The sequence below is a fragment of the Schistocerca cancellata genome, chromosome 4 (genome assembly GCF_023864275.1).
Source record: "Schistocerca cancellata isolate TAMUIC-IGC-003103 chromosome 4, iqSchCanc2.1, whole genome shotgun sequence".
Lineage (NCBI taxonomy): Eukaryota > Metazoa > Arthropoda > Insecta > Orthoptera > Acrididae > Schistocerca > Schistocerca cancellata.
The window spans coordinates 409,313,943-409,339,576 of NC_064629.1; the positions used below are offsets into that span (position 1 = coordinate 409,313,943).

The window sequence follows — 25,634 nt, forward strand, 5'->3', positions numbered from 1 at the left end:
CAGTTTGTGGTCATCACCTAGTATCCAAGAAATATGCCACGTGGTACTCGTGTAGTGATTATTGTGCACTTAATGAAAGACAGTGCCAGATAGATATCCAGTACCCATTTTAAGAGATTACAACTATGCTCTGCATGGTGCAACCATGTTCAGTGTGCTAGATTGCACAAATTCCTTCAGGCAGTCTCCCATGGCAGATGGTCATTCTGAAAAGTCATTCTAATGCCATTTGGCTTCTTAGTGTGTCTTCATGACAGTTGATCAATCCAATGCTGCAATTTATTAGCCAAGGTTTATTGACTCAGTGCTGCAATGATTATCATTGTTTTTTGCCTACCTAGATGACATCTTTGTCTTTGCATAACAGCACTAGCAACACATCGTGGAAATATGTAAATGGCTAGAGGAAAATGGTGTGGTCTTGAATACTGTCAAGTGTGTATTTGGCCAACAGCAGATTACCTTCTTGGGCCATCTGATTGCATCAGCAGAGTCACTACAGCTTCCAGAAATTTGAAGTCATCATGAAGATTTCACAGCCTGAAATTATCAGGGAACCAAGTCATTTCCTAGGAGTGCTAAATTTTTACTAGCAGCATCATCCTTGTGTGACTGGATTACAGGAACCACTGACTGCAGCACTTTCCAGACCTAAAACTAAGGGAAAACCTCTGATCCAGTGGGTAGATGCAATGAGCCATGTCTTTGAATGAACAAAGAAAAGCATATCAGATGCTGCACTCCTAGCAAACCCCACATTGGAAGCACCTCTTGCTTTGTTGGAGCATTATAACAGCTAGGTGGTGATGCTGGACCACCACTTGCCTTCTTATCACACAAGCTCTCACCTTTGCAGCAGACATGAAGCTCTTACAGTAGTGAACTTCTTAGTGTTTGTGAATGGATAAAGTACTTTTGCCCCCAGTTGAGAACCAGAGTTTACAATATTTACTGATCAGAAGCTGCTTCTATAAGCTTTTAAGCAGAATAACAATAAACGATCACCACATCAGTAGATTAATTTGATTTCATTGCTCAATTCAGCACTGACATCAGTCACTTCAGGCACTGGCAGTGTGGTAGTAGACTGTCTTGCATTAGCAGTGTAACAAATGCTATTGATTTTACACAACTTGCAGCCACATGAATCTGACCAGAAACTCCAGAATCTACTGAAAGATTATCGTCTGCACTACAGCTAAACTGGTAGACATTCCTGGCACAGATATGAAGCTGTGCTGTGACACTTGAAGTGGAAGACCTCGTACCTTCCTGCCATCTGTATTCTGCAGATGTGCTCATTATAGGCATCGTGACTTGTGCTGCCTTGGTGTTTGATCAAAAACTCGCCTGGTTTTAAAATGTTTGTATGGCCTGCCATGCAAAAGGATTGTCAAGAATAGACTCGCACGTGCGTTCAATGTCAGTGCAGCAAGGTATCAAGTCATGTGCTCACACTAGTGGGATATTTTGAAGATATAACAAGATTTGCACATGCGCACATAGACATAGCAGGTCCGCTACCTTCATCAAATGGTAAGCACTACTTGTCAACAGCAATCATTCGGTTCACTCATTGGCCAGAAGCAATACCAGTCAACAACATTTTGGCAGAAACCTTAGCCTTCACCTCTGCATCAAATTTGGTTTTGTGCTATGGTTGTCTGCTGCATGTCATCACAGACTGTGGCTGGCAATTCATATCAGAGACATTTACTCAACTTTTCAAACACTGTGGTGTGATTCATCGTAGGACAAGAAACTAACACTTGGTAAGCAAATGGCATGACTGAATGTTGGTACTGTTCTTTGAAAGCTGCACTTCTGTGTCAGGGCAGGAGTTAGATGACAGCCTCATCCTTGGTCCAGCTTGGTTTTTACAATGCACATAAATCACACTTGTAAGCTTTGTCAGAAGAGGTCATGTATGACAATGCACTAAGGCTCCCTGGTGAATTCATTGATTCAAGTTCCAAGCAGCTTCCTGACTATGACCAAACACTTTGTTTGTCACCTGAAGGAATATATTGCTCGCATTCATCCTCATCAAGCATCTAGAGATGGCACGAGACCAACCTATGTTCATCATGATTCACAAATTTGTATTTATCGTTCTATGCACCGGTACAACTGCCTTACATCAGCCTGCATTGTGTTATCAAAAGAGGAGCATGAACTCTGGATGTTCTAGTGAATGGCAAAACTACCACAGTCTTGCTCAAACAGTCCACAGGTGTACTGCCGGTCCATAGTGTCCAACAGGCACAATATTTCGACGATCAGACATGTCACCATCGTCAGGTGTGCTGACAAACTGAGCTCCTGAGGGCGGGTGGCCATCTTAAATCCCCTCTCCTCGTAAGGCGTTGTCTCCGTGGTCTGCATCTGTGCTTTAGTGGTCGCCGAGACGCTGGCATCAGCGTCTGTGGTGGTGTCAGTGTAATTGCCTCGTCCACCCCAGTTGCCCATTCGTTTCCTTTGCTGAGCGTCTTTTTAATTAGACTCAGTGCTGGTTCCCATGCCCTGCTGAGGTTGTAGCTGCACTCTTGGTTGATGAGTCTGTCCCTGGTATGAATTTAGATGGCCTCTATCAGTGCTGTCCCAGTATTTGGATGTCTGTGCCAAGACCCTTGTATGTTGGTAGTCCACTTCGGGATTTTCGGACGAACAGTGCTCTGCGACTGCTGACATGCTGGGGTACCCAAGTTGAGTGTGCCTCTGATGTTCTCAGCAACAATCTTCGATGGTGCACACTGTCTGTCCAATATGTCTTCCCACATTGACATGAAATCTGGTATATGCTGGCCTTCCGCAAACAGAGATCATCTTTGACACTTCCCAGTAATGCTAGTGTTTTATTTGGTGGGGCAAAAAACAGATCCTACTCAGTGTTTCCTCAATATGCATCCTATTTTCCCCGCTAGTGCACCAATATACGGTATATAGGCAGTGGCTACCTCTTTCTGACTTCCTCCATCTCTACAAACTGTACTGTAAAGGTGGGGTGGAGAGTGTGTGAGATCTGCCATTCAGAGCACCTGTTTTTGTGGAATACAGTTTTGAGGTGTCCAGCTCTTGGGGCAGACTCCCTGTGTCAGAGATGGTGCGCACCCTGTGCACCAGTGTTTTTAGCACCCCATTCCTCTCTGCAGGGTGGTGGCAGCTATTTGCATGCGAATACAGGTCCGTGTGCATTTTCTTCCTGTATACCCCATGGCCCAGGGTGCCATCCACTCTCCTTTCGTCCATGACATCCAGGAATGGTAATCTTACTTCTGCTTTGGTGTCCATAGTGAATTTGATGTTTGGATGTATGGAGTTCAGGTGTGTAAGGAAGTCTAGGAGCTTGTCCCTTCCAGGGGGCCAGATCACGAATGTGTCATCCACATAATGTAGAAAAAAAAGTAGGTTTCCATTTGGATAATGCCAAAGCTTCCTCCTTGAAGTACTCCATGTAGAAATTTGCAACCACAGGTGAGAGTGGGCTCCCCATTGCGTCTCTTTCTGTTTGTTCATAGTATACTCCATTAAAGAGAAAATACATGCAGTCAGAACGTGCTTGAAAAGGTCGGTCATCTTCTTGTCAAATTTCTGTGCAATAAGCTCAACTGACTCTCAAAGAGGCACCCTGGTGAATAATGAAACAACGTCAAAACTCATCAGGATATCAGTCTTTCAGCTTGAAGCTGTTGAGACTTTTTATGAAATCCACAAAATTACGAACATGATGAGGGCATTTACCCACATAAGGGCTTAGTAATTCTGCCAGGTATTTGGCCAGCAAATATGTAGGTGCCCTAATGTTACTGACAATTGGGCGTAATGGCACCCCTTCTTTGTGGACTTTAGGGAGTCCATAAAGTCTTGACAGTACAGGTCATTGAGGTGTCAATTTCTTGGCGACACCCTCTGCTAAATCTGCTTCCTTGAGAAGAGCTCTAGTCTCATTCCCCACCTTCTTTGTGGGGTCAACGTTGATCTTCCAGTAAGATTCGTCATTTAGCAGGCTCTGCATCCTCTCAATGTAGTCCTTATGGGAAAGGACAACCGTAGCATTGTTTTGTCAGCCGGTAAGACAACAATCTCAGGGCTCTCTCAGATCTCGAATGGCTGCCCTCTCCCTGTTGGTAATATTAGACGTGATCGATTTAGTTCTCGTCAGAGCACAGCAGGATTCCCGGCGTACTTCTTCAGCTGCTTCAGGTGGTAGTCGTGCAGCACTGCTACTGGCATGAACCTAGGTGTGGGAGCAAAATTAAGTTCCTTCTTCAGAACAAACTGCATCCCCAGTCAGTTCAATGTCCGTGAGACTGATGACCGTCTTGTGTGGGGCCTCCAATTATGGTTTGTCAGAGAAACTAGAGAATTTAGATGTCTGATGTCCTGAGGTCGTCTTATGTGCAGAATCGGTGGTCACCCAGGTAACACCATCAATCCAGTCCCAGGTCCCTGAATTAAAATAATTGGCTAGTTGTAGATGTAGTTTAAGTAATTCCTGGGAGTTGTACTCTAGACTGCATCTGGTAAAGTGTACCCTCTCATGAACCAAGGTGAGGCTAGCACGCTTCATAATTCTCTTAGCTCCTGCAGAATTGATGCGATTTCTGACCTCAGCAAAGTTTGGCACAACCTGATCAGCACAACATCTCTTCAGAAAAGCAAGAGCACTCAGCAAACGGCTCCTTTGGTGGTGCAGCTTGTCGAATTTCTTCATGCTGCGATACATCTCCTCCCCGTAGAGGTATGTGATGTGATATTTCGGTTTCTCCCGGCGTATTTCTTGCTCAAACAGTCCACGGGTGTACTGCTGATCCGTAGTGTCAAACGGGCACAATATTTCGGCGATCAGACATGTTGCCATCCTTGCGTGCACTGGCGAACTGAGCTCCTAAGGGTGGGTGGCCGTATTAAATCCCCTCCCCTCGTGAGGCGTTCTCTCCGCAGTCCGCGCCACCACAGACACTGATGCCAGCATCTCAGTGACTGCTGACACGCAGGTGCGGACCGGGTAGAGAATGCCTCGTGAGGGGAGGAGATTTAATACGGCCGCCTGCCCTCAGGAGCTCAGTTCGTCAGTGCACCTGAAGATGGCAACATGTCTGATCGCTGAAATATTGTGCCTGTTGGACACTATGGACCAGTGGTACACCCGTGGACTATTTGAGCAAGAAATACGCTGGGAGAAACTGGACAATCATACCACAGTCTTGATTGACAGAGTGAAACCAGCATGTTGCCAAATGTATCGCCAATACATGTATCGCAGAACCAGCCTCAACCTTATACATCGAAAGTAGTCACTACATGAATGTAGAACACACTCTGGATTTTGAGTGCGCTTCCCAGTAGGATTTTTTAATGACACTGCTCCCCTCAAGTGGGCTGATGTAGTGAACAAAATGGTCAGCTAATGTTTCATAGAACAATAGTTCCTTGCCAGTGATACAGTTCTTGTCACTAGCACTACTAGTGTCAAGTGTTATCAAGTACCTTGTGTTTATTGGTGAATAAATGTATGTTTGTTTGTGGTACACTGGAGTTCCATTTCATACAACTGGACGAGTATCTCAAATGCACAATTGTAGTTATTCAGACGGCAGACACCTAGTTACGCCAACAGTGTGTATGAGGGGGAGTTCAAAAGAAAAGGAAATGACAGTGTGGATATAATTGAAGTACTTAATTGAAAGTAATCACTAGAGGCCTGAGCACAACTATCCCACTGTTCCTTAAGCTGAAGGATTCTCTGTTCCCAGATTTCCTGTGGCTGTGAGAGGAGCCAATTCTCCACTGTGTCCTTCAGTTTATCATAAGAGTTGAAACACTTCCCTTTGAGATACTTCTTTAGTGGACCAAATATATGGAAGCCACAGGATGATATGTCCTCACTGTAGGGTGGATACTCAAGCTGCTCCCACTTGAACTTGGCCGTTACAGTTTGTGTGACCTTGGAGATGTGTGTATGAGTGTTATTGTGAAGCAGAATAACTCCCTTCATGAGCAGCTCAGGCTGTTTGCTCTTGATGTGCTTGGATAGTTTACGGTGTGTCTCACTGTACACATTACCATTTATGGTTCTTCTGTGCCCAAGAAATTCAGTATCAGACCTTTGACACTGAAACAGATGGTGAGCATCAAGTTGCCTGCTTAGGGTGCTGCTTTGAATTTTCTGGGGGGAGGCGATAACACATGCTTCCATTGCATGCATATCTTACTATGTTATCCTAAGGTGGTGTATACAAATTTCAACCAGTTTGGTTGTTACAATGTTTCATACCTTACCATTTGAACACTTCTTATATAAGGATATTGGATTTCCCAGATATATTTCCAGTGCTATAAATTTACACTCGTGTCTGTTTTTAGATTACTTCAAAATATCTCAGGTTCCTGCTCTGATATGTGATTTTCAGTTTGTAAGTCTTATTACTTCCTGCATGGAAAAATATTTTATCCATCAAAGTCTCAAAATCTAGTCTTTACTATTTCTCCTTTTTAATGTTTATTCAAGTTGTTATATGATCTAGTGTGGATTTTGTGTATCAAGTTTCTCATGTGGGGTTAAGTATTGCATTTGCTGAGTTATAAGAAACTAAGAGATTTCTTAACTCTGTTTTTTTCTTTATTGGGTTTTCCATGGTCTATATTTAAATCACCACAGATAAGGATTTTTACAGTTTCAGTTAATTTGTTTCCCATGTGTTGGAGAGGTTTATTATCTCCACCAGGAGATGCGTGTAGGCATAAAACAATTGAGGAACATTTTAACAAAACTCAACACACACGTTCAGGATAAGGGTTCAAACTTACATCCAACCGTCCTAGTCTGAGCTTTCCATGCTTTCCCTAAATCACTTACGGCAAATGTTGGGATGGTTCCTTTGAAGGCCATGGCCAGTTTCCTTCCTCATTCCTCCCTAATCCAAACTTGTGCTCCATCTCTAATGACTTAATTGTTGACGGGATGTTAACACTAATCTCCTCTTCCTTCTCCTCCTCCTCCTCAACAAATTCTGTTCATAGAATTTTACAAGAGAAGTATTTTTTAGTTGTGCTCAATATCACTGATTCAAAAAATTACAAAAATATAATACTGGTCATCCATATAAATAGGGATTGACAGGGGAATAGTTGAAGTTTGACTAATCTCCTTGACAAGGAAAAAGTTAGAAATTACAAATTTTTACAAAACTAGGCATACCCATGTTTTTATGCATGTTTCTTCATTAGCACTACAAATGCTTCCACATTTTTATTTGTATGTTTGTGAGTGAATTTTAAAATCTAGGAGCTCTTTTTATGCAGAAATTTGTGCTCTGCAACCGCACAAACTTTTCATTTGGAGTAGCCGTTTTCAAGTCACAGGTGTTGCAATGTGAGCATAACTCACTTTTATTCCAAACTAGTAAAAAGTTTTCTTGAAGCAAGAATCTACAGCTGTTAAGTAGTTGAAATAATGCATTGCAAACCACCAGCTGTACCAACACGACTTTATTGCTCTACTAGTTTGGGCTCATAAAACCACCATCACTGGAGGGAAAGCTGAACATTGGTGATTTACCTCTGCGTTGGCTCACACAGTATTTGTTAATTATTACAGCAACTTACATCATATCATCATGATCACAAACTTGAAATATTTCAAATTGATAAAAATTGGTTATATTTTAGTATAAATTATCGCTAAATGTCTACACCAATTATGTAATTTTATGAGAAATTGTATGCTCTTTCATTCTGATGTCATGGAAATTTTTTGTAGGATGTATCATTTTAAAGTTACAAGTAAAGAACTGATAAGTTCAAAAATTACATGGTTTCTTGGCCCTCAAAAGTTTAGCACAAGCCAGAAATCATCGCAGACTCATTAACTTTGATTTGGGATGCCCAATGTCGATTAAAACTATTTGCAGCTCTTGCATATTTATTAGTGAGCAGAAGTCTAATGTGTCTACGCTAGTCGTAGTAAGAAATCAGTGTTCAGTTTTTGTTTTATTCATAGACAGGGTATGTCTAAAATAAATAAGATGTTTAAACACATGTTGTTTCCTTTGTTGCTACAATATGGTTACAGTCTATGTTGAGATCTTCATTTCAGGGTGCAGTCGTGCACTTCTCACTCTGGTTTATCTTGCACACTCCATCTTCTGAACTGTTTAAGAATATTCTGTAGCTTCTAATGTCTTAGTAATGATACTAAAACAGTGTGTACAACAGCTATTAATCTTGTAGTTAAACAGTGGCTGAAAATGAGAGTTGAGCAGGACAATATGCATCGTCGTCCAACAAATGCTTAGCAAACAGTTGGTTTGTAGTGTAAGGTGTTGTGGGATTGCCTGATAATACACACATGCTATGGTAAAGGCTATTAAATTTAACTTTCAAATTTAATGATCAAAGTTCCAACCATGCAGTATAAAAGAAGTAGACTTTTGTGGAATGTTGAAAAATGGAGATGTCAGGCCTTGTGAGGTGCATTTTTACAACTTCAAATTTAAATTTTGTAATATTTTTTGTTTTTTTTAGCAATTATGTGAAAATTGTATTAAAGTACCAGAATCTGTTGAAAAATGCATTTTGAAACAAATTATTTGTTTGAGTTTTGTTAAAACAGATCTCAGTTCTTTTGAGTGATAGGAATTCTGTGGCTGATATTTGGAAGTCCTGTTCACTGTTTAGTGTCTTCAGTTGTTGTAGATGTATGTGAACTATTGTTTTCTTCAGAGATGCAGCTGCTGTCACTGAAAAGCTGCTTTCTACAAGAGTAGGCTGGCAATTTGTTTGCTGTACCGGGACGATTGAACTTCAGTCATATCCATAAACCCATGTTTCATCACCTGTTACAGTAGATTTGTGTAGCTCTGAATCATTGTTGACATCTAGGGTCTCAAGAGCAACTTGCATTTCCTGCTGCTTTTTTTTCTGAATTCAAGTTAGGAGCAAATTTTGCTGTCACACAGTTCATATCCAAAATATTTCATGGTATGAGTAAATTGATATGCCAGGATCATCAGCAACTTCTGATTCTGATTAAGCAGTCATTCATATTCATTTTTCACTTCCGTCATGATACTGATATGATGAGCTGTTCAGGTCACTCGTCTTCTCTTCATGGCCTCCTTTGAAGTGTGTATAGCTCATGTAAACATCTGCTTTACTCACAGCAGACTCACCAGGAATAATATTTAATATCTGCATAACTTTTCTGCATTTAAATTCATTCTTTTAGGAAAATTTAAAATATATTATATGATCCATTTGTATACTAAATAAGCAATTGCTGATACGAAGTGCCTTTAACCCTTTTAACAGCTGACAATCTATATCTGATATGGCCAAGACTGGACAGACATCTCAGATTGTTTACAAACACAATAACAACAAAAAGTGGACAAATCAGACTAACACAACACACAAAATTGTGCAGTGCCCATTACTTTTAAAACACACCTTGTATTTGATCAAAGTCTGATTCACTTCCTCATTTGCCAACTCATCGCTTCATGTATTGTGGTATTTCAGTATGTATTTCACCCCATTTAATGTAACATAGATTAACATTTCAATTACTGAAACAAATACACAATTTTTTGTTTATGGTGTGCAAAACATGGATGTGAAAGTTATTTTCAAACAAATGTAGAGTCCCTAAGGAACTAGGGCATGCTAAAACATTGTTTGGCTGAGCCCACACAATGGAAGCATAAATCTTTGCAAATAAAATATATCTCTTATGTTAGAGAAAAATTCAACTACTCTATCAGTTCACCAGATACTTTGAAGCTTTTTACTTCATTCACAGGTGAACTTGAACAGGCGAAGTTAGTTCTGGTTAAGGTTAGTTAGATGGTTTTATTTAGTTCTAATGTATTCCACTGATCATTTGAAGAATTCTGCCATTGAAATGATGGGTCAGTTTATAGGATATGTGTACATGATTAGTGTTCACATTAATGAACACAATCTCTTTTAGTCCTACTCATGCAACTACACTTAATAACAAGGTTTTTTTCTGGCTAACAAATTTTAAGTAAAAATTCATCAATGGAATAGGAGCACCTGTCCAAGAGAAACAATTTTAAAAACTAATTTGCTATCTGTCATAAATTTTATGTTGTTGGGCAAATGATCAAAAATTGTTGTTTCTGTATGTTGGACTCCTTTCTGAGCCACTGGCACCTTCAGTAATAGGTAATGTCATTTTTCCCCTCTGGTGTTGTAAACATGGACATCACTATTGCTCTTAACTGTGATGGATTATTTGATGAATTTCACTAGGTCTTATGGATCAATTGTATAAAATCATTTAACCATAAGTTAAGGCAGGAAGTGACCTCAGATCAAGCTTAACCTGGAAATCTGCATTGTATAAATGTTAACCCCAGATCATATTGCTGTGAAGTTGAAGTTGGATCATATTTGACTGGCAAAAATATGATGTTCAAAATTAGGTTCATCTCTGTCAGTTTATAGTGTAGTAGGATTAAGATTCATGACTTTTGTTACTAGCAGATATCAATTGAAATAATAATAAAGTTATTAACATCAAAAAATGGTAAGTAAATATTTGACTCTGTGCCAAACCACACTGCTGATGCTCAGAATACTTTTTCCAATCTGGAAGGTGATGTTAAGGGAACTACCAGCTACCGTGTGTACATCATTATTAATCTTGTAACAGCTCTTTGGAGATGACTCATAGTTTGTGTGATTAGTTCGAAGGCATTTTATACACTCTGCAACAGAGTAAGAGACAAAAATTCAAAATATTTGCAGTGAACAGTTAAGCATGGGAATTTTGAAAGCAGCCAAACATCTCTTATATATGATCTCTTTTGGCTTGAGTAGCAGTAATTATGAAATTATTATTAAATTTTTAACTACCGAGCATGTCCTTAAACTGCTAGGACAGTTCCATGTGCATTAATAAATACAACATAAGGAAGTATTTGCAAATACATTAACCACATTATAATCTGTCCACAATCTTGAGTGAGAGGTTGTGTTGTTGGCAGCAGTGGAGAAATTCACATTTGGACTCGCATCAATTCTCAAATTTTATTTTATTCCCCCCCAGCCCCCTCGCCCTTCCCCTCCCGCCCTTCATTTGTTTCACTTTTTCCACTTAATTGATTATAAAGATAATTATAACAATATTATCATGCCATGACATTCCATACCATACCATACCACTGAAACCATACCATCCTCAATGTTTTCCAAGGATTCTGGACCAGTGATAGGCAAAATTGTGTGTGCAACAACTCTATGGACGTGAACTACATTATTTCCTTTAGATTAGTTTATAGGTATCAGAGTATTCAAATGTGTCCACCGAGGAAGACAGAGATGAAATCCAGCAACCTCCCCAGTCCGTGAAAGGGTGAACCCTCACTTGGAGTTACATAACCAGACATTTAAGCAGAGGTTTTGTTTGGAGAAGAGTCCTGTAGAGCAGTTGGAACTAAAGCTTATAAACCATCTGATGAAATCAACTAAAAGAGACAACCCACTGGCTGCAATGTGCATGTTGCTCTTAACCTTCAGATTTTACACCACAAGGACCTTTGAAATAGTGGTTGGTGATCTGTTTAAAGTAGACATAGCAACAGCTTTCAGAGCTGTCCATCAGGTATCGGCCTGTGTTGCCTCATTGAAAAAGGAATTTATCAAAATTCCGATGGGTGAAAATGACTTTAGGGACATCTAGCATGATTTTTTAAATCAAATAGTGTATTTTCTTGGCATTTTAGGTGGTATTCACTGCGCTCGTATCCTCATCAGATTGCCTGGTGGCAAGAATGCTGAGATGTTTAAAAATTGTCTCAGGTGGTTGAGTGATCTCAGACACTAAGCTGTGATGTTTAAATATTGTAGCTAGATGGCCAGGATCTGCCTATGACAGCAGTATTTTTGGAAATTCGTGTGTAAGTGCTTAGTTGGAAACAGGAGAAATTCCAGAAGCCATGCTTCTGGGAGCCAGTGCCTATCAGTGTTGCAGGTATTTGTTGATGATGCCGGTACTTTGTGAAGAAATGGCAACTAAATGAATCTATAACGTGCCCACAAGAAAAAAAGATCACCAGTTGAAAGAATATTTGGAATAGTAAAGGCTATTTCCCTGTTTGAGTTTAGGACTCAGATAGAAAGTAAATTGTACAAAAGCTATAATAGCTGCAGCATTCATCTGTCAGTGCGTCAGACGAGCAGCCTGAAACTGATGACTATGTACACTGATGTCCAATATTAAATCAACTAATGTAAATTTTGCAAGGTTGAATTTATTTTACCACAAAACAGCGTAAGCAAGTGATAGTAAAGTAGAAACAGTATAAAGAATACAAACATAAACTGCTGCAACATGTAGAATGGTAGACAAAATGTTCTACATTTTTTCCAACTTAATGGATTTGCACACACATTCCAACAACTGGTTAATGTATTCAGTATGGGCTGTGACTACCTGTGGCAGCAATAGAGGCCTGATGATGATGTGGCATGCTGCGAATGTCATCAGTCTCACATTGAGGCAACAACGCTCATTGTCGTGCAGAGCAGCTCACAAGTCTTGGAGAGTGGTTGGTAGGTGCTGATGTTATGCAACCCGTCTGCCTAGTGCATCCCAGACATGCTCCATGGAATTAAAATTGAGAGTGAGCAGGCCATGCCATGTGTGCAGTACCTTCAGTTTCCAAGAAAACGTTGATCACCTGTGTTCTATGAGGTTGAACGTTATCGTCCATCAGTACAAAGTGTGGGCCGACAGCACCTTGCAACAGCCGCGCATAAGGTCCCAAGACTTCATTGAAATACATAACAACAGTTAAACCTTGTCAATTCACCCATGTAATTTCATGAAGAGGTGCTCAAGTGGTCGTCGTCATCCCTGTCCACACCTTTAGGGAACTTCTTTGATATCGGTTGCTTTCCACAGTGTTTGTGTCCTGAAATCATGTTCCACATTCACTACAGATGCAAATCCATCATGAATCACTCTCCAAACCAAATCGAGACTTATCTGTGAAAAGAACATTGGCACACTATTCAACCATCCAGGTGGCATGTTGAAGACTCCACTCTAGATGTTCCCTTCTGTTAAGACACATCAGAGGTACATATACAGCAGGTTTCTGACAATAAAGACCACTCTGCCAAAGTGTTCTGTATACTGTTTGACTCAATACAACATGTCCAGTGGATGCTGTCAAGCCAGATGTCAGTTGTCTTACAGTACCAAGGTGGTACAGTCAAATAACGGTCCTCTCTCTCTGATGTCATGCATGGTCGGCCCTGCCCTGGTCTTTGGGATACAGTCTTGGTCTCTACAAACTGTTGCCATATCTAAGAGACAATACAGTTCACATAAAGCCATCATGCCACATCAGTTGGTGACTGTTCTGCTTTATTTCTCACAGTGATTGTGAATGTGGGACTACCCTCTTTGATAGGTGCCCTGATACCATCATTGGCATGGTTGTCCATTGACCAGAATGCCATCTTGCATGCAGAAGAGGATCATACGGACATATGTTGACAGTTTATATGATCATAGGACGGGGAAATGGAGGTTTGTTGCTTTAATTTTGGATGCCAGTGGGAGAAGAGTGTAAACAGAAATTCCAGTACCTGCAGAACATGAAGCCAACAGGGGTCATAATGCAGTGAGGGCAGCATTTATTAACAGTCTGTTTACGTAAGAAGTTAAAAAATTGGAATAAATGTACCGAATGTCAGTTTGAAAACTAGATTTACTTTTCCTTTTCTTTTCTTTCTTTTAGTTGTAGTTATTTCTGTCTCCTGGTTACTGAATTCCATATCAGAACAAGGATACCATGCAGAATATTATGAACTACCTTTCATGCAGTAAATTCATCCCAAAACATTAATCAGAGAGTATTAAAATGTATATGAAACACTGCATATAACTTAGAGATGAAAATTTGTCCATGAAGAAATTCCAGTAGTCTACATACCAACAGAAAGCAAAGATAACAGCAGTCACAATGTAATGACTGCAAAATGTATGAACAAGGTATTAATACAAAAAGTTAAATGATTGGAAAAATTTACAATGTGTCAGGTTAAGTCTGATTGTCTTTTCATTTCTTCAAGTTTTAATTCTTCAATTTCTTTATCTATTTTGAGGGTTTCCATTCTTATCTCACATTCTGCAAGTGAGCACTGTACTTTTATTTTATGTTCCTGCTCAAGGCATTCTAATCTTATCTTGTGAAACTGGTATTCCTTTTTAAGAACATTTTCTGTTCTTTTGTTTTTGGGATGAGATTCTGATACTGTTTCAGAATCCTGGCTGGCGTGTTGTGCATCTACCTGTAATTAGAGGTTCTTTTCAGTGCAAAATATGTGGTGATGTGCTGTCGCAGTAAAGTAATTATATTATTTTAGTGCAGTACCAATCTTACCAGCTCAGTGTAAGCACTCTCTCCTTCATTTTCATTTTCATTGTTCTCAACAAGAGCAGTACTTTTGTTTGAAGTGACAGCTCTCCCCTCATTTACTGATGTTGTAAATGAACTGCAATCTGTGTTATCTGAATGTATATCAAACAAGAACATAACAAATAACATTACAAATGACTTTTTATGCAGAAAAGTTGCTTAAAGTTTATGCAGTCCCATGAAAATGTTTATAAGTCACTTCACATAACTTCCTGATGGAAATCTGCATTGTCATTGTAGGAGTTGGAAATAGGAAAAAATAGTGGCTTCAGAGCTGCAATTAGCTTTTGTCCACTTTCTGTAACAGTACACCATACAAAATTACTGCCTCCAATTTTATGCATTTCAACCTTGAAGAGTTCTGACACTGTCTTTGGTCTGGTTTATGTACCACATAAATAAAAATGAATGTAGTAATTAGAAAGTAGGTCTTGAAATTATACCTTCTAATGTGCAAATAATGCTTTCTTGGTTCTTTGCTTAATGTTTTCGTAACACATTTTCAAACTCTTCCACTCACTTTCTGTCCCGACATTACGAGACTTAGTTAAGAGCAACTTATCTCCATGCCTTTGCCTTGTTGGCTGCAGTGACTTTATCTGTAATTTATTTTTTCACTCAATTATATCTTTACACTGGCCCAACACCATTTCCAGCAGCAAATATTTCTCGTATTGAGAAAAGTTTGAGGATTGCTCCTTTTTCTGTTTACTTGTTACCATGGTTATAGCACGACACCTTTGATAATAAATACTATGTACCTACGCTGTCCTGAATCTGTGGTCAAAGTGCAGTAATCGTGTTGCTAGCCAATTTCAGCCATTATTTTTACTGCTCACTTTTGTGCGACCAGTACTTTTTAAAGTGATGAGCTACCCCAGAAAATTGTTCCATGATATGTTTTTGAGTGAGTGGAAGCAGGTAAAATATAGCAGGAGGTTGATTGTTAAGACTCTATTTGTTGTAGAGAATTGAATATAGTGTGGTTTTTTTCAAAATTTAGCTAGAGTCCATCAGTTTCTGAGAACCATTTTATAGTTCTTTGAAAAAGTCTTCTGTTGCATCCTCTCTAATGGGATTTTTTTAACCCAGTATTGTCTGCAAAAAGTACCAATTCTGTTTGTTAATTGTTGAATGGGAGGTAATTCACATATATAATAAATAAGAGTAGATCTAAAATTGAACCCCATGGGATTCCCTTTCTGATTTCTCCACAGTCACTAAAATTTTCTACCCTTCTGATATAGTTTGAATTATTCAGTACAGCATTTTGCATTCTGTTCATTAAATACTATTTAGACCAGCTGTGCATAAAGCCATCAATTCCACAAAACTAGAGTTTTTCTAAGAGAATAACATGATTTACAGTAAGACTTTGGAAAGATCACAAGGAATATCAACTGGTGATATTTTATTATTCAAGGCATGTAATATTTGATGAGTGAATGCATAAACAGCATTACCAGCCCTGGAATCCAAACTGTGATATGATACGTGATTGTTTCCACTCAAGTGTGTGACTGCTCTATAGTTCACTACTTTCTCAAGTATTCTGGAAAAGCATGTCAATAAGGAAATTGGATGATAGTTGTTTAATCCTTTGACTACCATCAGCATGTGTGTCCTGTGATAGGCTATCAGAGAACTGCTGCATTTTACTCCTATGTTTCCATGTCCCAGTGGTAAACGGAAGACTACTAATGGTTAGCAGAATTCTTATAATAAGAGGTAGTACCTGTAGATTATGCTGTTATCAAGTCTCATTATTAACCCTAGTCTCCATATTGTCATACCGAATTAGTTCACATCTGTAGATACGTAACCCAGTTACCAGATTCACGAAGCAGGCTGCCTTTGTACCCTTCTGGACACAATGTGTCAATGACTTGCACCCACAAATTGATGCTTGCCACATCACAAATGAAGCCTATATTGAGCACTTGTAGTGGGAGTTGCAAATTTGGAGAGATGCTCTGTCCACCAATAGATGTCTGTTTTCAGTATGTCTCATAGTTTTTGTGCAGTTTTCTGAAACCCTGGGGGTACTCCCCCCCTCCCCACCGAACTCCTTGGGATATGAAATGGCAGAAAACATTCTTTTCATATTGTTATTTCTAAGACATCAATTAAAATAACCATGCATTAACATTTCTGGAATAAAATTGGTAGTCAAAGGGTTAAGTCTGACACCTTTCTTATGAAGAGGTTTAACAATCACATATTTTAACATGTCTGAAAAAAATCCCTGTGCCAGTGATGCATAACATATATCACTAAGGACATCATGTATTAAGTCAGAACAACTTTCTAGAATTATGTTTGAAATTCTATCAGCACCACATCAACATTCATTTTGTAGAGTAATACATGATACACAGAGTAGATAGTTCAACCCTCCTATACATAGAACAGAATGTTGCATTTGTAGTTATGTGAACTGATTTTGAGATATGAATAGACACAAATGCTGGCACTTTCATGCTGTGTCCCAATCTTGAAATCAGTGTATACTGATTGTGCTGATCATTCAGAAGTTTCATGTACAGTTATTTTTCCATTTTTCATCAGATCAGTAATGTATGCCACAAAAATGAGAGAAAATGGATTTAATACAAACATGAATCACAATTCACAACCGTTAGTAACATTCTTGTATTAAGAGATCTCTGCCCTGTTATGTAGTCTCTGAATCTGTCATTTTTATAAGTACCCCTTGTAATATAGGTATTACATGCAAAAGAAATCTGCAACCACTGAAAGATACTTTTATTGACGTTTATCTATTCAATGCAAGCATAAAAACTAAAAAATTTTGGTTCCGTATACTAAAACAATTTTCGTTTTCCTTCTGTTCACATCACAAGTTACCTAGCAAATTATAGTCTCAAAATTAAAATATTCCATATTAATGTTGATATCCAACTGATGATATGATTGTTTTTCTTCATAATACGTGGTTACAGCTATTTGTCTATCTGTGGTGATATTCCTGTCATGGTTAGTAACCTAAATATGTTTAGTCAGCGAAATAACTTTCCTTGAGGTTCATCAGAAATGTGAGATAATAAACAGCTTTCATTGTGGATATCCTTCAATGTATATCGATGAATTATTATTTTGTGTTTTGGTAGGTTACAGCTTCAAAACTGGAACTAGTACATTGGGGGAACCTGCAGTGTAGTTGGCCAGAAATAGCTCAAACTTCACATTATTGGTAGCACATCTACCAAACTCATATGCTACAGCCGATTTATTCTTTGAACAGATAAAAAATGGTACCAAAATCCTCTGTAAAATGTGTACAGCAAGTAATTTTATGTCTTACATTACAGCTGTGACAGCTACCAAATTATTAGAATGAAGTTATCTATTCACAAATCAAATCTCTTAGCATGTACCGCACACTATCCCCAAACCTATTTGGTCACAAATTTTGTGTGTATGTAAGATATCTGCTGCTGCATTACATCTGAAAGTAAACTGTTGTTTAAAGGTGTGAGGTATCTCCCTGGAGGGGTGGCAAGTGGCTTCCACCATGTGGATCCTGATGCTGTGGAGAAGAGGCTCTTCCAAGTTAAAGGCAAACGAAACATCAGAGTGAGACAGGTGATTAATTCAGCATTTTGATTACCAAAAGCTACTCTGCATAAAATAAGACATCATAATTCTTATGGCAGTAGTTACTTAGAGATTAGTAAGCTATATTGTGGTAAATGCAAAATTCCACTGTTGCACTTGCTTTCTCATTGAAGTGAACAGAGTCCACTCTTCTGTTTTGCTGTGACTCAGTGATGAAGTAAGGAATATCCACATTTACACCAGAAACAGTTATTAATGCATTTTTCATGGCCAAAATGCTACTTTGGATTATTTTGTACATGTATTTTCACAGAGTTCTTCATGGAGTTGTAATAACTAACATATGTTCTTTTTAACTTCGTGAGTAATGTAGGTCCTTGGAGAGAGAAAAAAAAAAAAGGAAGACATCACATGAAGATGAGCATAAAAGAATGCATATAAAACAAAATTCCAATACCATTTTTTTCTAGTTGCTTAGAAATTGTGATCACACTCTTCATAGTCAGTAAAGTCTTGGTAGGGCTGGGAAGAAAAGTTTCTCATTTGCAGCAGAAACAAAATGTATTTTGGCATGGACCAGCTGTGGCTCAATAGAAATAGAACTTTATTTTAATTCTCAGCATGTATTTGTGTTAAAAGTAATTGACTGGGGGAGGGGGGACATTAATGTTTAGCACAGTACTTATCAAATTCAGGAGGATACGTAAATGATGTAGCAACATATCCCCTGTGATCAGAATGAAGTGGTAAGTGGCAGATGGGCAAATAATCAGTAGTTATGAATATTTGAATTTCAAACATTAATTGTTTTTCAGAAAAAAACTTGTTATACTTTCCATAATTACAATGACAGTTCAGATTATTGGTTGTAAGGAAATTAATTTTCTAATAGTGCTATTTGGGATTACTTAAGAAGCAAGGCTAGCATGAACCATGTATTTGTATGGTTTCCAACAATTTGATTCTTAACAAATTAAGAGATTTTAAAGTCATAGTATATACTGAGGATTATTTTTTTTAATGACAAAGTAATCTTTCTAGGTTGATGTCGACATTTCTTCAATGAACAAAGGTGACTGTTTTATACTGGATGCAGGGAAAACCATATATGTTTATATGGGTGCCACTAGCAAAAGAACTGAAAAACTGAAGGCAATTAGTGCAGCAAACCAAATCAGGGATCAAGATCATGCTGGAAGGGCTAAAGTTATTGTTATTGGTAAGTATTCTATGTATTGTGGTGATAGAATTTCATGTATTTTATCATTTAGCTTTGACTCTGTGGGTTGATGTATTGAAATATTGTGTGATAGAATGACCCTTTCTTTTTTCAGATGAGTACAGTAATGATGTTGAAGTGATAAAATTTTTTGAAGAATTGGGTTCTGGATCTCCAACTGATGTACCAGATGAAGATGAAGGTGGGGATGATGTAAACTTTGAGAAAACCCAGGAGGTACTTAGTTTTCTTCTGTGAACTTAGCTAATTTTGCATAACTTTATATAGTTTGTAACTCTTCAATTAACAGTCCAGTAAAATATGTACTACTTGAGAAAATCTGTTTGCAGGCAGTTGTGACTCTATATAGGGTTAGTGACGCAGGGGGTGAGATGGTGGTTGAAAAAGTTGGAGAGAAACCACTTCATCAAGACATGCTGCAATCAAATGTAAGTTTATATGATGCTTTTTATTTTTTATTTAATGCTTGAAATGAAGTGTGGAGTGTGCTGCAGAATATTGCAGATATAAAAAGAACTTTATTCCATAACATGATTTTTGTTTGTGTAGAGTTTTGAGTGATTTATGAACTGATAATTTTTTAGTTTAGAGCTGGAGTTTGCATGAACTGATGGTATTTATTATTTTTCCATTACCACAGGAATTTGGAGGCCAGGTATGAGATTCCAAAATACCGTAATTTTTGGGCATTTGATGTAGTAATGCTTGGTTGTGGTATGCATGTAGATACTTAAAAAAATTAACGGTTCTAGGTGGCGTATACTAATGCAGTATATGAGAGATATTAAACTGCTTGTCCAAATCAGCTATGTATAATGTATTAATTGTAACATTCTAATGGGCTTTGTGCTCTTTTAGGCCAGTGCACTTTCTTAAACATTTTTCCAATCAATAGATATAATTAAAGTGTGAAGCCTAAAGGTCTGCAAAACACCCTTCTACTACTGATGTAACTTAAACATTTAACATACAGTGTTTTACTACTCCAGATTTCCTTAGATGTGTGAGCTGGTAGAAGCCAGAGGTTGCCGAATCTTTGAGACTGGCAGTGCCATTAATTTCTACTTAAACTCGGTCCCCCCCCCCCCCCCCTCTCCCCACATTGCCAAAACATATTTGTATGCACGTGCATTGTCCTTATGGAAGATGATTTGCAGTGTAGACCTCTTGTATACTGATTTCATGCTGTTCTATTGTTTTACCCTATGCAAGGTAATCAAAAGAAAACACTGGTTATCTTTCTTGCAGTGTAAATTGACTGACTTTCTTGGTGCAGGCCACTAGCTTCTACCCATTGCTTTGAATACTACTATATATCTGGTGTAAAAGGACAGTCCGATGTTCACAATATGTTCACAATATGTCCAGTAACACCACTGTAACAAAGTGGCTCACAAAATCGCTGACACAGTATTTAAAATGGTTGGAACATTGGTAAGCTATATGCTGTTAAATTTGCTTTTGTTCAGCACTGGGCAGTGGAACTGTAAAAAAATAAGAGAGCTGTGCAAGATCCTACACTTTTTCATGCAAGAAAATCACACAGGAATATTCCAGTTTATCCGTTAGAATGAAACACCTCTACATATGCATACATACTCTCCAAACCATTATGAAACGGATTGTGCCACACATAAGGTAGGTTGTCTTCGTAATCAAATTGTATATGTTTAACTGCCTATGTGTGCACTGTAACCAGTTCAGTCTTGTTTTTGTGCTCCCTTTGGTAGCAGAATATAGGAGGCTAAAGTATATCTCTAGATTCTTCAGTTATACTGGTTCTTGAACTTTTTTAAGAGGCATTCATGGGATAATTGGCTTCTAATTTAAAGTGTGTACAAAGTCAGCTTTTTCAGCATTTCTGTGGCATTCTCGAGTCAAACCTGTGACCATTTGTGGTGCCCTGCTTCGTTCATGTTAAATATCCTCTGTTATTCCTTTGTCATACTTATTACTCATACTTGAACTATATTCTAAGACAGAATGCACAAGTGATTTGTTAAGTCTCCATTGTAGGAGGATTGCATTTTCCCAGTATCTTGCCAGTGAACCAGTGTCTCCTACCTGCTACCTGCTTTGCCTGTGATAGTATTCGTGATCATTTCATTTCATACTACCACAAATTGGTACACCTAGGTATTTGTATGAGTTGTGACTTGTGATACATTGATGTCGGAGTCAGTGAATACTTTTTTTATTAAGTGGACAATTTTACATTTCTGTAAATGGGCCATCAATGGTCTCGTAACCTCTGTTGGGCCTCTGGTTGCCCTGGCATTGTATGTAGATGATTTTTGCATCCATTGCAGCTCCTGCTCTGTAGCATCTGCCGAATGCCAGTGCCAAGGTACCATCCAACGGTTGTTGGTGTGGTCCCTCTCCCATGGCTTTCACTTTTCTCCCCCCAAAACATGAATTATGCATTTTTGCCGATGACCCACAGTACACCTCGATCCATAACTTTATTTAGGCAACTATCACCTAAATGTTGTAGTGCAGTCCCATTTCGTGGGCTGTATTTTTGACAAAAAACTGATGTGGCTGTCTCATATTCACCACCTGAAGACTTCCTGCATGTGGAAGCTTAATGCTCTCCATCAACTGGCCCACACATCTTGGGGTGTAGACCATGCTACTCTTACCGATCTTTACTGTGCTTTGGTTTTGTCCAGATGAGGTTATGGTTGTCAGGTTTATAGCTTGGCAGCTCCTTGTACTCTGAAACTACTTAACCCTGATCATCATTATGGGGTGCACCTAGCTATCAGTGCCTTTTGCACTAGTCCTGTTCACGCTATCCTCTTAGGAGCAGGACACTGGACTCTCATTCAGGAGGATGACGGTTCAATCCCGGGTCCGGCCATCCTGATTTAGGTTTTCCGTGATTTCCCTAAATCACTCCAGGCAAATGCCGGGATGATTCCTCTGAAAGGGCACGGCCGACTTCCTTCCCCATCCTTCCCTAATCCGATGAGACCGATGACCACGCTGTCTGGTCTCCTTCCCCAAAACAACCAACCAACCATCTTAGGAACAGGGATTCCCCCTCTAAAAATATAATCAGGGTGTCTACGACCCGGGAGATCTGGGAAAAACCTGGGAATTTTTTCATCCGGGAGAAAACCGTGAAAAATGCGGGAATTTTTTAGAATTCCGGGAGTCTATTATTGTTTTAGTTTTCAGTTAAATTTTTGTGATTTTGGCTGGTAAGAATCAATACTCCAACAAAGGGTATTACTGTATCCCGCTTCTGCGGAATAATACTGCAGCTACAAAACATAAACCAGGGGGTAAAAAAACGAAAATAAAACTTAAGTCGCAAAGGAAATGCACCATATACAACAGCAAAAAATAGTGCTCATACAAGCGTCTGCCAACAGCAAAGTGTGTCAAAGGCTTTAGGAAGACTATGCAATGCTTCCTAACAACAAATTGCTTCCGATGAGCATGACGTAACAGATAGTACTGGTACTCAAGAAAATTTACATCAGAATCTGGACATAGGATTGTGCACTTTAAGCCGAATTATGCATTTTAGTGTGGTTCACGAAATTCTGATACTATTGAAGTATCCTCTGATGTTTTGTTTCTTTTGTTACATAGTGCAAGATCTTTTAATGTTTTACACGTACGAACATACGAGCTTCCTGCGTCATCGTAGCTGCACATGAGCAATGGCGCCTGTTATCTGGCGCTATCTGGCAACTACTGAAACGAATCAGTTTCTAGCAGGTCACGGGAAAATATTGCGAATGGTTGTTTGAAAAGTGTTACTCTCAAAGTAAATTTACTTTTACACAAGATGAACAATGTGTGAGAATGTACGATGAATTTCTTAAATCGCAAAGCGTTTGACTCTGTATTAAAAATCGGCTCTTTGAGGATGACCATCTAGAAGACTTTAGAGCTCAGAAGATCAGAAATTTACATCGTTATTAAAAATTTTACTGGCACATTTGTGTGATATATCTGAAAGTGTAACACGCGCAAAAAAGATCAAAATTATATGTAAAAGCTTTGTTTTTCTTGTAGCAACACTATGTATATTAATTTAAACCATTAACTTTTCCTATTTGTGTTTTCGCGCTACGTAAGAGTGATCTTGCTATTGGCTGACTACATCACGTGTCCTATGCTGTCTTTGGCTGGCGAGATCATGTGACGTGAGCTATGACTGGCTTACAAAAGCGCGTCGCAATCTCAATTTCAATGCTTTGGAAAGTGACATGCGGTGTATGGTGGAATTCTAATTTATACCTTCATAACATAAAAATATGCAGCATACATGTTGCTGCACATCAAAGATCATTCCAAAACGTGTTTTTCCGCCCCTTAGTTTCGTTTTCTAAAGTGCCGGGGAATTTTACGCCAGCATATAAAACCATAAACATTCAAAGGACTGAAGTTTTACAGTGCCAAGGAGAAGTATACTATCACTTAACACGGGAAAAGTGTATGTTCACCCGGGAGAAAGTGTATTTTCAACCGGGAAATCCGGGAATTTTTTTTCCTTGTCCCTGTATACACCCTGATAATGGAGCCCACTCCTGGTTTCTTACTCAGTCGCCATTCAATGATTCCCTGGTCATCCCATGTACTCTTTCCTTTTTGCAAATGAGGGATGTCTCCCTCCTGATATCTGTCCGCAGGTGGGATTGCTGTTTGGAATGCATTTCACCCCCCTCCTCCCCCCCCCCCCCCCTCTTTGGGATCTCCACTCAGTGTAATGTGCTCAGTGTATGCCCCCCCCCCCCCCTGCCCCCCTCCCCATCTCTGGAATGGTACCCTGACACCTCAACCATACATTAGGGCCAACATATTTCAGGGTCCTAAGATTGCACTTGTGATATTTCAGTGTGTCTTATGTTCCATCCTTCAAGAGTTTCAGGGGACTACTGTCTTCTACATTGTAGGTTCTAAAATGATAGACAAGACAGGATACTCTTTCATGTCTCCTACTGGCATGGAACACCATTTACTGCCAGGATCATGTAGTATGTTCACAGCAGAGCTGCTAGCCCTTAACAGGGCCCTCTATTTTATTACTCAGGCCTCCCTCCACAGTGTTTCAATATGATCTGACTCAGTGAGCAGCTTGCAGGTATAGGCTAATGCTACTCTCATCACGCTTTGGTCACTGCTGTCCATGACCAACTCCTCTGCCCTTGGCTGTGCCGCCCGCTCAGTTGTCTTTCTCTGGGTCCCAAGTCATGTGGGTATCCCAGGGAATGAACTGGTTGACCATTTAGCTGAAGAGGCAGATACTTAACCCTTTCCTTTTCACGATTCCAGGTGCAGATATGCAGATCCATATCAGATCTCTCTTTGTCCAAAAGTGGAATGACACCTGGTGCACTACTGCAGTTTGATTCTCTTCCTTCCACTCCTTTGGAAGAAGTCCACTGTCTTATGCTGTCACATATTGGTCACACCAGGCTCACATACTGTTTCCTCTTCCATAACAGTACCCCCACAATGTGACTGTGGAGAAAGACTGATGATGTCCCACATATTGGTGGAATGCCCCCTTCTTTTGGCCCTTCGTACAAAGTATAGCCTTGCAGATTCCTTGTCTTTAGTATTAGCAGACGAATCATGGATGGTTCAACTGGTCCTCAGTTTCCTACGTGGAAGAGGTTTTAATTTTCAGATATAAGATTTTGCTTTACTTGTGGAGTGGGGGAAGGGTGGTTGTGGTTCGGCCTCTGTTAGTGTTTTCCCTGGGACCCATAATCACTCCCCTGTGCAAAGATTGCTCTTTTATCCCTCTGTTTTTACAGTCTGTAGATTTGGCCTACCTTTTATGCCTTCTACTGTGTTTTAACTTCCTCACTTTATAGTTTGACCTCACTGATTGGATCTGTCCACTTGTGGATCCTCTCTCTTTGGCAAGTAACTTTCGAATTGCGGAACTGATGACATTGCCAGTAATTCCCATGACCCCCCCCCCCCTCCCTCCCTCCCTCCCCTACACCAGTCAATCAATCAGTTAACATAGTGGTTTTATTATCTGCACCATATTCATAAAGTATATTAAATAAGGTGATGTGGTTGATAATTGTAGGCTCCTTTTAAGTCTGTGAAAGTGACAACTTTGCAGTTTGTATATCAGTGTTGCAGATTTGTTCTGCACACGATTGGCCTGGTCAGAAGCATGCCTCATGTTGACCTATCAAATGTTCTGTCTATTGCTCCAATGTGGTAAGCAGGGCAAATGAGAGACCTTTGTAGGCAATTGATAGAAATGTAATATCTTGGTAATTGTTTTTTGGATCTGTCTTATCCCACTTTTTATGTAATTGCTGGATCAAAGAATTTTTCCAGTCTGGAGCATTTCTGTGATTACACATTCTTCC

At 39.2% G+C, this 25,634-nt stretch overlaps 1 protein-coding gene across 2 annotated transcripts in view; it reads left to right on the forward strand.

Moving 5' to 3' along the window:
- LOC126184641 (gelsolin, cytoplasmic) overlaps window positions 1–25,634 on the forward strand; it is a 300,473-nt gene that overhangs the window by 239,125 nt on the left and 35,714 nt on the right. For both annotated transcript variants that reach the window (XM_049927119.1, XM_049927118.1), the window contains exons 5-8: window positions 17,953–18,065; window positions 19,080–19,257; window positions 19,373–19,494; window positions 19,608–19,706. In XM_049927119.1, coding sequence (XP_049783076.1) covers window positions 17,953–18,065; window positions 19,080–19,257; window positions 19,373–19,494; window positions 19,608–19,706 — 512 coding nt within the window. The remainder of the gene's footprint in view (window positions 1–17,952; window positions 18,066–19,079; window positions 19,258–19,372; window positions 19,495–19,607; window positions 19,707–25,634) is intronic.